The 13302-nt window shown below is 43.2% G+C and overlaps 1 protein-coding gene across 8 annotated transcripts in view; it reads left to right on the top strand.

Annotated features, from left to right (window-relative positions):
- The window catches only part of LOC147150535 (multiple epidermal growth factor-like domains protein 11), a 143608-nt gene extending 130627 nt beyond the window's left edge, over window positions 1-12981 (top strand). For 4 of the 8 annotated variants that reach the window (XM_086025415.1, XM_086025416.1, XM_086025409.1 and 1 more), the window contains 6 exons: window positions 1859-2092; window positions 2860-3014; window positions 4896-4965; window positions 5244-5297; window positions 6625-6843; window positions 11129-12981. In XM_086025415.1, the coding sequence (XP_085881541.1) occupies window positions 1859-2092; window positions 2860-3014; window positions 4896-4965; window positions 5244-5297; window positions 6625-6843; window positions 11129-11313 (917 nt within the window). In that variant the 3' untranslated portion in view covers window positions 11314-12981. The remainder of the gene's footprint in view (window positions 1-1858; window positions 2093-2859; window positions 3015-4895; window positions 4966-5243; window positions 5298-6624; window positions 6844-11128) is intronic. The other 4 variants (XM_086025412.1, XM_086025410.1, XM_086025411.1 and 1 more) reach the window with 4 other exon arrangements.
- Window positions 12982-13302: the final 321 nt, after the last annotated feature.

The following is a 13302-nucleotide window of genomic DNA, read 5'->3' as shown; positions in this document are numbered from 1 at the left end:
CCTGTGTGGAGTTTGCATGTTCTCCCTGTGCCTGCGTGGGTTTCCTCCGGGTACTCCGGTTTCCTCCCACATTCCAAAAACATCCGTGGTAGGTTAAATGGACTCTCTAAATTGCCCCTAGGTGTGATTGTGAGTGCGGATGTTTGTTTGTCTCTGTGTGCCCTGCGATTGGCTGGCAACCAGTTCGGGGTGTCCCCCGCCTACTGCCCGAAGACAGCTGGGATAGGCTCCAGCACGCCCTGCGACCCTTGTGAGGAGAAGCGGTATCGCTAATGGATGGATGGATGGATGGATGTGCATGAGAATATATTAATGCATATAAAAGAGCCACTCCTCTACTAGAAGGGCTTTGAAGCAAACAAACAATAACGCAAAGGGCTCTCTTGCATAAAAATTCCCATTCTGGCACATAACTACTGAACCAACCAACCTTAAGCGCAATAACTCATTTTGTGCACATTTTCACAAAACACAACTCACTCAAAGATGTGTGTATTAGATGTCCGTGTTGCTTGTCGTGGATGCCATTCGAACACCTGAAATCCATAGACTGGCTCACTCACCTGTGTGAACAATGCAGTATAATAGCAGTCAAGTTTGTCCCCAATGCGTCCCCCCCGCGTGGCGAGTCCGCCGTCCGTCACAACAGATGCTTCTCCAAGCCGGCATATACGTTTGTAACACTCTCAGGCGTTGGGAGTGTTTTTGAAGGACATAAATTTAGCAACTCTCATCACTTCAAAAGAACTTGTCTCTTGTGGCTTATGAAAAAAAAATGCTGTTTTGATATTGGCTTTGTAGTGACGGTTGAAATCTTTCATGGCTGATAGCGTCTGTCAGCAAATGAGGCAGACATAGATTTGCATTTTGATCAGAGGTGATGAATCCAGGACCAGAAAGTAAAAATCTTGCCACTGTTTGGTTTAAGCCACAAGTGCTTCTACTCACTCAAATGTAATAGAAGTGAATTTAAGCTTTTTTACCTGGCGGTTGGCGAGAAGCCAGAACACACGCTCTCTTAATTCTCTGATGCACAACTCCTGTTTTGGGTTTGGAGGCATTGGTAATAGTCTGCCATCTAGTGGTGAACACTGTTATTACAACTTAAGACTGCTGAGCTATAGTACATTTTTATTTGAAAAATGTAATTGAGGCCCACTCCAAGTGTGGGCATGAGCCGCATGTCGACTGTTGCTTATCCCAGACCTTTTTTTTTAAAGGTTTGATTAATCCTAAAATGAGATGCATGGATATCTATGCCATGAAACAGTGTTATAAATGCTAGTATGCCATCCAAAATGTAATAGAACTGAATCTAATAGGCAACGCAAGTTTGTGTAGCACTACTCATACACAAAGAAAATCTATAATGCGTTATAGAGGCAAAGAAATAATGATTAAAACAAGATAACATGAAACAATGAAAATCTAAATCAAAGCAGGATAAATGATAGCCAGCCCCAAAAAACAACCCCCCCCCCCCCCCCACACACACACACACACACAATTTAAAACGGCCATGACACAACGTGGGCCGTAACAACAAATATTTTGGATTCACGAAAATGCAGCAGTGATCAATAAGGTTGTCAGGCCAGATTTAAATGTCCGGACAATTTGATCATCCCTCAGGTGTTCATCAAGTTTGTTTTTGTTCCGCAGTCAAAGAACATCGAAGCGTCCATTTGTTTAGTTCTGGTTCTGGAAACGTTCAATAAGTCTGCACTCGGTCACCTTAGGGGTCTACAAGTCTCGTGGGGAACGAAAAGTAATGAGAGTACTTAGGCCCAGGACCTTTCTGAGCTTTGTAGACCAGGAGTAGAGTTTGACATGTTGTCCATTAATTTTCCTTTGTCAGCGGCCCTGTTAATGGAGGAGCTGAACCCCTACACCAAGATCAGCCCCGCTCTTGCATCAGAGCGCCAATCAGCCGGCGCCATCCTGGGCATCATCTTTCTGCTGCTGCTCATCATGGCCATGCTGGCTCTGGTGGTTTGGTTGCGTTACCGACAGAGAGACAAAGGCCACCATGTCCCCAGTGTCACCTATACACCCGCCCTGCACATCAACTCCACCGACTACTCCCTCTCTGGTAAACTCTCTCTCTCTCTCTCTCTCTCTCTCTCTCTCTCTCTCTCTCTCTCTCTCTCTCTCTCTCGCTCTTTTTTTTTTTTTTTAACTAGTGTGTTTCTCTCAACTGCAGTTTGATCCTATGTTTCCTTAAAGTGGAAGTCAACGCTAACATTTTTTTATGTTCAATGTAAGCCCACTAGTTGAAGCAGGGCATTCTGATAAATATTGCGTTTGTGGAATAAGTCTTAATCCACTAGTTTTTAGCCATCTCAGGGGGCCGCCATTTTGTCTTCTGTCGACTGAATATGACATCACAACTGCTCACAACGACCAATCATGGCTCAGATTCAGAAAACAGGTCAGCTGTGGTTGGTTGTTGTGAGCAGTTGTGATGTGATTTTCAGTCGACAGAAGACAAAATGGCCGCCCCCTGAGATGGCTAAAAACGAGTGCATTTTGCTGCTTAATTTATATTCCACAAACGCAAAATTAATCAGAATGCCGTGTTTCATCTAGTGGGCCTTAAGAAATTTAAGTCCTTGTTGCTGCTGATGTTGCACCTCAGATGAACGATTTAATATAATCCTTCCATTGCAGCATACACCATCATCAAATATGGCAACATTACGTGCCATTTAACAACTTCTTTCCAGTACTCACATCTTTTTCTGACTTTCCAACTTTGTACGCTAGTTACCAGATGTTGAAGTCTGGATGTTATGCCCCCCCATGTGTGTAGTGCATATGAAACGGTGATGTGAATGTGGTGATGTCATGTGGCGCCAGCAGGGCTTCAGTGCGCTGGCCTGCTCGCTTCTGCAGAGTCGTCACCTTGTAACAGCTCGGTAGGCCACTGCTTCTCCAACCCCAGCTACCGCACACTGGGCCCCTGCACCTACGCCGCCCACTACGCCAAACCGGACAAGAAGCGCTCCACCAAGGTGGGCCTACCATGGCTTCTCTCACACGTCATCACAGGACATATATACAGCGCATTCTAGGGGGTTACACTAGAAGGGTTTTCGCTCCCGTCCCATCCCACTCTCTCAGAAAAAAAATCCCATCCCGTCCAGTCCCGCACTATAGTAATAATAATAAGAAAAAAATCCTCTCTCGTCCCGCTCCCAGTGAAAACAACCCCCACTCCCACGCTGCTGCCATTTTGGAGGTCAGCTACATTAAAAATGGCTGAAAATCTGTCTGAGGTTTTTTTTTTTGATACTGGATAATCCTGCTCCTGTCTGCTTCCGTGATTGTTTTTTTATCCTGTACCGTCCCGATCCCGTGATTAAAGGTAGAGTTGAATCCTATCCTGTGGATTTCCATGACCTGCAGGATTCCTGAAAAAAAATGTCAACCTATGGCGACCTCCATTATTATTGCCACCCCTGGTTAAGATGCATTAAAAACCTTCAAATGAACACATAATCTGATATGGAAAATTGCTCACACGGTTCACCACACAGAAGCAAGCTCCTCTCCGTACCTCAAATCCATTGAAAACCTGTGGAGGGGACTAAAGAGAGTGCAGAGGAGAGTAGAGGAGCCAGGTCGCTGGATGATTTGGAGCAGGGGTCACCAAGTCCGGTCCTCAAGGGCACCTATCCTACATGTTTTCCATTGAAATGATCAGATCATCAGCTCACAGTTTAGTAGCTGGTCAGAAGAAACTATGCTGTTTTGAGTCAAGAGTCAAAACATTTAGCGTCAGAGGGCAGACTGATTTTCATTAGATTCAGATTAGAGTCATTCAATTTGACTCAATTAAAAATATGAACGCATTCATTTTTGCAACATTCGCCAAAGTCTCATGAGACGAGGCCATTTGCAGCGCTGGGCATCATCTATCCGTCTAGAACTTCTGGGCGGTATTTCCAGCCGACCCACTTGGTCCCAGAAATAAAAACCAAATGGGGCATATGTCATTGCATCTGTGGGACCGAAAGGTATACGACACTCTTTTATTTTGTTTTATTTTATTTGTTTGGCTGCGTGCGACGTGTTACCAGTAAAGTCCGTTGTCGACGCCGTTTGGCTGACTCGGACCGACCGGATGGGTCTGAAATATCAACGGAAAAATCATAGACCTGGGGAGGCCAAGTCCGGTCCTCAAGAGCCACAATCCAGCCTGTATTATGTTTATCCCTACGGCAACACACCTGATTCACATCATCAGGCTCATTATCAGGATTGTGCAAATCTTGCTGATGATCTGATCATTTTTCAACAGGTGTGTTGCCGTAGGGATAATACTAAAACAGGCTGGATTGTGGCTCTTGAGTACCGCACTTGGCCACCCCTGTCATAGGCGGACTAAAGCATGGACGAATGCCCAGCTCTGGCCAGTTGAGGGGAACTCAACAAATAAAGAATTATACATTTGTTGTAGCTCCCGTCAATCGCGTGCCCTGAAAGTCGTTGATGTCAAAGGAGGAGCAGTAGGCCATCTGTATGTGCGTGGGGTTCGGAACTGGAGGATCATAGTTAATGTCCTGCTGCAGACGAAATTACTGACAAAATGATCAGGAACAAAGCCGTTTAGCACGAAATATGAAGTAGACCCACTTTATGTGCTTTAGTGGGCCACATTTAATGATATGTTGGGCTTTGATTTGACACTGTAAGATGTGCGCCCCTTTCATGCTGACATCTGCCTCCGTGTGTGATCTGATTCTGTGTGAAATACGGCACAAATGTACAGCAGAGTAGCAGTTGAATTTTCCCCTTAAGGTTTGCAACAGGCTTTGTAAATAATGATATAATAAATCAATGTCCCAACCTTTCCCGTGTGTGTACAATAAGGCTTTGCTTTTATTTCCCAGATGAAGGCCAAACGACGATACAGGAACAGTGCTCCAGAGTGGGGCGCCTATTGTAACCTCAGTGAGTTGGGTCAGTCTCTGGTGCGCCTTTTTTTTTTTTTTTTCCATCTTTTGACTGCATCAGACTTCAATGGAATAACCGTCAATGCTTTTCACACATGAAAAGGCAACTCAAAGTGCTACACCAGAATTAAATCAAAGCCTGCCCCACCATCGCCATCACTTTATGGAATTTCACTGAAAAAAAACAAAAAAAACCCACTTCAAATCAAATGTATTCACGGGTCACAACCCCACCCCTCTAACTTGTTTGAATTGTTCTGGCTATTCCTTGTTGTTACCTTCCAGGTGTGTACTGCATTGACCGGCGTTACAGTTATCAAGTGGAGCCACACTACAGAGGTACTGTGTGAGGGGACCTCAACTCGTGACCTCATCACCTCTGACTCCTCAGCCAATCCGCTCGTTTCAACACTTTCCCCAGCCATGATTGCCACTCATGCATTTTGAACCTCCTCAGTTGTGTCGTGACACTGGAGCATTCAATGTCATACAATACTGCATATTCAAGTCGACGCTTCGACAGAACTTCATTGTCATACATAAAAGTTTGGGCTTGCCTTGGAATCTTGAAGTTAACAGAGTGACAGACGACTCTAGACTTCTATTAATGTTAAAGTGATCTTATAAAAAATGTGAGTGTGGGGTTGAGTTCCTACTCAGTACCGCTGAATGAATGGAATATTTAAAAAAAAAAGACAGCTAGGATAGGGCTCAAGCTCCCCTTGACCCTGATTGGGATGAGCAGTAGAAAATGGATGGAGTTTGCGGTGTCCATCACAAATGATGCTTAAAACGGAAGTCAACCCAAACATATTTTTTTCAAGAATTTGTTCTGTGCAGGCCCACTAGTTGAAACACAGCATTCTGATTGATTTTGCGTTTGTGGAATAGAAGTTAAGAAGCAAAATGCACTTGTTTTTGGCTATCTCCGGGGGCGGCCATTTTGCATTCTGTCGACTGAAAATGACATCACAACGACCAATCACGGCTGGCCTGTTTTCTGAATCTGAGCAGTGATTGGTCGTTTTGAGCAGTTGTGATGTCATTTTCAGTCGACAGAAGAGAAAATGGCCGCCCCCAGAGATGGCTGAAAACGAGTGCATTAACACTTATTCCACAAACGCAATATGAATCAGAATGCTTCAGAATGTTTCAACTAGTGGGCTTGCATAGAATATATTCTTGAAAAAAAAAATGTTTGTGTTGACTTCCACTTTAACAATGCATTACATATTACACATAAGACCGACGAGATGAACAAAAGAGGTGGAGCATGGAAAACCCCAATGTGCTCAATCTAAACTCGTACCTGAATGTTTTCTTACACCGCTGAGATGTTGTGTATGAGCTTGTCCTTATGAATGTGTTTGTGTCTGCAGGTTGCAACTGATTCCTCTCCCGTGTGTGCCACCCCCCATCCCTCCCCAAACTCACTCAAGAAATCTCTCCTGCACTGAAAGTTATCACTGTGTGCCGTTCTTCCTTTAAGCTTCTCTCAATGTCTGTCTTTGAATTTATTTATTCACTTCTGATGTTGAACTTTTTGACAAGTGTTCTCTGGAATTTACTTTGAATGATTTCTATGATAGCATTTGATCGGATGAGGATAATTTCTGAGTGCAACAATTGACAACAAACGTGTTTGTTGGGTTTGTTTCTCACTTAGACTACATGAAGAGCTCCATGTCCAGCACCTGCTCCCTCAACAGCGAAAACCCGTACGCCACCATCAACGACCCACCTGGGTTGGCGTGCAAACACTTGGAGAGCAGCTACGTGGAGATGAAATCACCAGCTCACCACCAACATGTGGCACACTGCCGTGCGGCGACCGTCGTCGCCGCTTCCAACACCAATGTGCCTGCCAAGAATGTCTACAACATGGGTATGTTGACTTGACTCTCCAACACTCTTGGGTTAGAAGTCACACAAATTGGGTGAAATAGCTAGCACAGCACTGGCTCCAAAAGCAAATGCTGGGTTACTTAGGGCATTGGGTTGAGGATTTGCCCCATCATGTTGAGTCGAGATGTTGATCCAACAAGAGGTGAAAATGACCAGAGTTGGGCATTTTACACAATTTTGCTGGTCCATCATCCGTCACCGGCCAGGGTACCAGTCCGTCATTTTTCGTGACAAACAGAATCGTAATCGTCAGAAGTCCAGATAATTGGAATTGCCATGTGGCGTCAACTAAAGGCTCTTGCCTTGGGACCAATGTTCCTTCTAAACTGCGCGCGTGAGCAACTGCGCACCACTTTCTTCCTCTCAGCGCACACGGTGACGCTGGCGCGCACCACGCACACACATTACATTTCTCCACTCATTTCTTCATTTCCAACCCAGTTTAATGTACAAACAGGAACCACCCCATTCTCATTTCCCTAACAGTTTCAGTAGTGCGTTTACTGTCGTTTGGAGCATACCTTGACACACATACACTCACACGCACCACTGACGAGACGCTCCAGGCGGCTCGTGCTGGCTCCATTCAGGAAGTCCAACCATGGGCGTAGTTTATAAGTTTCTTGCTCTTTCATGCGTTTCAGAGGTCAGGTGGCTAGAAATGTTTGTGTTTGATTAATTGACATGTTTTCCATTACTGATGAGTGGACAATGCCGGACCATATTTATATAAATTGTATTGAGACTTAATTATGCTTAAAATGTGCTAAAATAAAAGTAACAAACTAGGGATGATTTTATTGGTGTCACAAATTGCTATTCAATGATATGTTCTATTTTGTGATGGGGGTGGTTTGATTTTTTTTTTTTTTTTTGTAACATACCGACATCACGTAACTGGTTATGGTCTCAGATTTTGGAGCGATGTGATACTGGTTTGGTTGCAGCCATGTGCATGTCTGATGTTGCTCACCATGGGCCAAGGAATGCTCAGGAAATTTGTGTGAATGCTCAGATGCATGGAAAATTAGAGGAAATATTCCTTGGGACACACTGGATATCACGGTTCGTCCTGACTGGGATCCAAATCCCGATCCCTGTGTTCAAAGTCAGCGGGGTTACCCACTGAGCCATCCAGCTGACATTTTCCCAGAATGTTACAATTCATTTCAACTTCAGTACATACCACAAAATTGTTCAAAATTGCGATCAGTTTCAGCCCCCCTAAATCAAATCTTCAAGCCAATCTGTGGGGTTAAATTCGTTAACCCAACCTTGGGTAAAAGTAACCCAATCTTTCAAAATCCACAGCTATCCAGAAGCGAGTTAAGGAAAACAACCTAGTGTTTTTTGTGCACTGTAAAAAACACAGCTTGTATTTTTGGGGGCTAAAACGGTAATTTAGGTTGGTACACCTTTATATAAATATAAATTCTTGGCATTTATGGCAACAATGTTGTTTGCTTCACATTTGCTGAGTTGTTTTTAGTTTTATCTTTAAGTTGGGTTACAGTGCAAGGGACAGTTATCTCTGTAAATTCTTATTTCTTTGCTGAAAATGCGAGAAAGCCAATTTTCACATTAGCAAAATGTAAAATATTTTGTTGAATTGTGCAACTTAAAACTTTACCAGTTTGTTGCCTTGAAATTTTGAGTTCACTCAACATTTTTTTTTTCATTTTTCGCCATTTTTTACAGTGTATATATCTAATTCACAAGCAAATCAGCACAGACATGTATACAACATTATTTTGACACTAAAAATGCATATTAATAATTTGTTGTTTTTTTGTCCATGACTGTTAAAAAGAACAATCAAAATGTATAGTCTGAAAATTGGCCAAAAATGTATAAATATCAAAGACCAGTGCGATATGTACCAGTGGTGACTTGAGATATGACTTCTGAATTTTCCAAGATATGAGCTACCAATCAACCGATTTTTTTTTTCTTTGAGATATTAGCGCTGTATGGTGGGAGGTGATTCAACTCGCTTCACAACAAGCAGGAGCAGTTGAAAAAACTCAACATTATTTTCAGAGCTCTTTAAAAACAACCACATCTGCATACGAAGTGCTGTACATAAAGCAAAAATCAGAGATGAAAACAAAGTCGGTTAAAACAATAACATAGATAATACATAAACATAATAACATAAAAACAGTAAACACAATAAAACAGGAAAACAATGCTGCATGCTGAGTCGAAAGCCAAAGAATAAAATGTGTTTTAAGACAAGTTTTGAAAATGGAGAGGGAGCTTGCCTAACATTTAACGGAAGGTCATTCCAAAGTTAAGGCCTGTTCGCCTCTGAGGTTCTGCTTAGTCCTCGGTACCTCCAGTAGGCTCTGGTACGCAGACCTGAGGCACGTGGAGGAGCTCAAACAGGTAAATTGGGGCGAGACCATTTATAGATTTAATGACAAATAAAAATAATCTTAAAATGAACTCTGAAATGCACAGGGAGCCAGTGAAGGGATGCCAGAGTTGGAGTTATGTGCTCCCTTCTAGGAGCTCCCAGTTAGGAGGCGAGCAGCAACATTTTAGACCAACTACAGATGCTTGAGGGAGGACTGGCTAACGAGGGCATGAATTACTGTTTCTACTGCTGTTATGAAAAGAGAGGTTTCACTAGCCAGCTGCCCAAGATGGAAAAAAAAACAAAAAAAACCCGAAAAGGCTGGATTTAACAACAGCACCAATTTGACGGTCCATTTTAAAATCACTGTCCATTTAAAACACAAATTCAAGACTTTTGGCTTTAGATAAGGCGCCATGGGGCCCAAGTCAGCATGATGGGATGTACAAGGGCCACTGGGACCAAACAGCATAACTTCTGTTTTCTTTTCATTGAAGTTCAAGAAAACAACATAACTTTTGTTTTCTTTTCGTTGGAGTTCAAGAAGTTAAGTAAAACCCCAACTAATTTTCTTTAAATTTTTTCTTTGAAATGGACAATATGCATGCAGCTCTTCCGCGCTCGGTGTCACAAGGCACCGAAGCTTCCGGTGCCGGGTATAGATGCTGTAGCAGAGCGTGCTGTTCATGTGATGTAACCCGAGCCCATAAATCCTTAACCGACTCAAAAAGAACACGGACCGCTCCTTTGTTTAACACGAGGACAACCCGAATTCTAAAACTACTTAGATCTACTAGAGCCGTCATTTTTCTTTGATGAGACCGTCTAAAACGTTTAATATGCATGTAAAAAACCTTAATGTGGCTTAATTTAAGCAAACTACGACCGATCACCACCAAACTATAGTGGTGATTGCTTCGATATTTTCAGAGATTGAAGTGGGCATCAGTGGAGATGCGCATGTGAATTTTGGTGGCAATCGGTCGCAGTTTAACAACATTAAGCCACGCCAAGCCCCTTGACATGAAGGATTTTATTTTGACGGCTTGTGCTTTTGCAAAGACGTCATCACCTAAAATGATTATTGCTTGCTATTTGAGTAGCTATTAAAGGTATTTGATTTATTAAAAGTCTGTTCTGAGTATCTTTGAGTGTAAATTGTAAATTACGTACTGTAGCTCCTCTCCTGGGACCAAGAGTCCTCCGGCTCAGTTTCAGAAAACAGGTCAGTGGTGTTGGGCGTCAATATTAACGGAATGCCCACCTCTGGAAAATGTTGAGTCAGATGACCAAGAAAATACAGCATTAAATATTGAGTACTATTTTTATCTCTTTTTTGTTGTTTTTTTGGAGGTTGGAACAGATTAATGTTGTTTCCTTTCGTTGATGATTTGAGATAGGGTACAAGTGGTTTGAGTAAGGAGCGTGGTCACGGAATGAATAAAACCCGTATCGTAAGGCATCAATGTATCTGTTTACTCAAACTTTATTCCGCCAAGTAAAATATGTATACTATACTGTACTATACTATACTATACAAGACTATACTACTATATACCTTGTATATGATCCTTGTTAGCAAATATGTAGTAACTATCTCCATTGCTGAGGCTAACAATTTTGACAAAGATAAAATTACATCCAGTGCATGTAAATTGGGACTTAACAGAAAAGTGTAAGAGAAAAAAAAAAAAACATCATACTGACGGGATAGTTTTGGATCACAGTAAGAATCCATTGATGATAGATCACGGTCTCGGTCCGGTCCACTGTGTAGCCCACCCCTCATCCTAAATCAGCTCCAGAGTTCCCTGTGACCCTGAACAGGATATAGACTGTAGAAAAAGAACCTTTTTTTTTCCAAGGGACCACATAAATGACAGCTTTGTTCTTTTGTCCCTCCCAGAGCCCACCATCAGTATCATCCCCGGAGCTGGAGGCGTGGTGGTGCCCAGTTACCCGCAGAACCCCTACGACCTGCCCAGGAACAGCCACATCCCCAGCCACTATGACCTGCTGCCCGTGCGGCCCAACCCCTCTCTTAGTCACAGCCCGCCTCTTCCCGGCAGCCCCACTGGCTCACTGCTCTAGAACAGCACCCAAACATACATTCACACACTCTGGAAAGCCACTTATCCCTGCCTGGCCCTCCGTGAACCGGATGGAAACCAGTGTGACGTACTTGGAAACTGTGAAGAGGCCGTTTGGGTTTTGTAGGGGTTTTTTTGATAAGTGCGGAGGAAATGGGAAGGACAACAAATGTGAGGTGCAATTTCTACTACATTGCATTGCACTGCTATTTGATATTTTATCATTGTAAATAGATTCAATTTTAGGTGTTTTGTGCCATGAAAGTTTTGTTTTCACTGCAAAAAAAAAAAAAAAAAAAAATCTGTAGAAGAAATTTAGGCATCGGTATACTTACTGTACATACAACAGTGTACCTTTTTGTGGTAAAAAGATGTTTTTCCATACATTCACAGGGAGAATTGAGCTACTGGGCCTATTTGAAACCATGCACACAGCACACACAAAACACACGTGTGTGTCAGCAAGTTCGGCCGATTCAGCTGGTCGAGAATTCTCCACTAAGTGGCCACTGAAAAGGATGAACAGACACAAGCAAGCAAGCCTGATTAACACAGCATCATTTTTTTTTACATTCTTTCTTCTTTTTTGTGTGTACTGTAGAAAATGTGTTGTATTTGCTGTCCACTTGTAGTTGATTATGTTGTTGCATCAGGGTGAATACATGCATGCCAAAGATTATTATCATAGTTATCCAGCAATATCCTTATTACATCAATTAGAGCAAATTTCGTCATCGGTCAGACTCCACATAAGACTGTTACACCAACGTAGCAGTTTTGAGTAGTGAGAGGATTTGATACACACAATCAGGGTTGGTTGACTCATTTTTTCAAGCAACTTTTATTTGTTCATTTTCCGTGCCAACATAAAGATGGCATTCTTGCATTTGTGGCAATGTTAACTTTTGTTTAATTATTACCAGAGCTGGGCAGTCCGCCCCTGGGCCGGACTGGATGCCCATTTTTGGGGCGGGGGATGGGGGTTGACAAATTTTGAAAAATGGCTGGACTAAGCATGGCAGGAAGTGGATTTTAGTCCGGCCCACTAATCGGCCCTTATGCGTTTGACGTGGTCGCGAGGCGGCCAAATTTCATCTCAGCCTACTCAGTAAAAGGCTTCTTTTTAGGCTTCTTTCTACTCCCGCGTCAGCGAGAGCGACAACTGCCGCATTGATTCACGTGACCGACGCATTGTGCTGTTGGCGACAGGTCTGCGACACATGCCACGCACCCATCAGGAATTGTTGCTGATTATGTCACATGTTGCGATTGACATACAGTTTCCCACACGGAGAGGAGAGAGAGGATGCAGCACGCAGCTCGTTGCTGCTGCAAAAGCAAACTAGTCTGGCAATAAAATTAAATGCATAGGCTAGTCATCTCGGTCCCTGTATGGTTGTAGCAGGTACGATATCCATTGTTGTCGCTGTCTTTTTGAATCGACACCCCCCGACTTGGACCATAACGGTTTCGAAACAACTTGTGCCCGCAGCACTCAAGTACGACGCTGCCACATCAAGGTGGAGTTCATGCACTTCTTCTGACGTCTTTCCTACTTCCGGAAATACGCCATAGCAAACCTACTGTTTATAGTGGTTTGCTGGTATGCTTTTATTTTGAAGGCCGTGAACAAAGGGAATTGTGGAAAATAAATAAGTAACTTGTTGAATGCGACTTCTGGCCGTCTGTTGGACCCAAATAATTACCGGTATACAATACCACAAAACCAACCCCGGGGCTCGCAATGGAAGTAAGCACACGCAGTTGGGTAAGTAGTAAAGTACTAGTGGCGCATTTTGAAACGTGTCCACAGCGGGTTCGAATAGTAAATTAGCCAGCTAATGATCATTAAAAAGCCTCTGCCATTAACATCCCTCCCGCGGTGGCGTCAATCATGGACATTTTTTCTTTTGGGGCCAGGTGGTGATCGTTTTTATGAATAAGGGCGGGGGTCGTGGCCGGATGGGTACCCAGGTCAAGGGTGGAAGGT

The sequence above is a fragment of the Filicampus tigris genome, chromosome 3 (genome assembly GCF_054856515.1).
Source record: "Filicampus tigris isolate MCC_2025a chromosome 3, RoL_Ftig_1.0, whole genome shotgun sequence".
Classification (NCBI taxonomy): domain Eukaryota; kingdom Metazoa; phylum Chordata; class Actinopteri; order Syngnathiformes; family Syngnathidae; genus Filicampus; species Filicampus tigris.
Note: the sequence above shows the minus strand (reverse complement) of the source record. Positions and strands in the feature narration are given on the sequence as shown.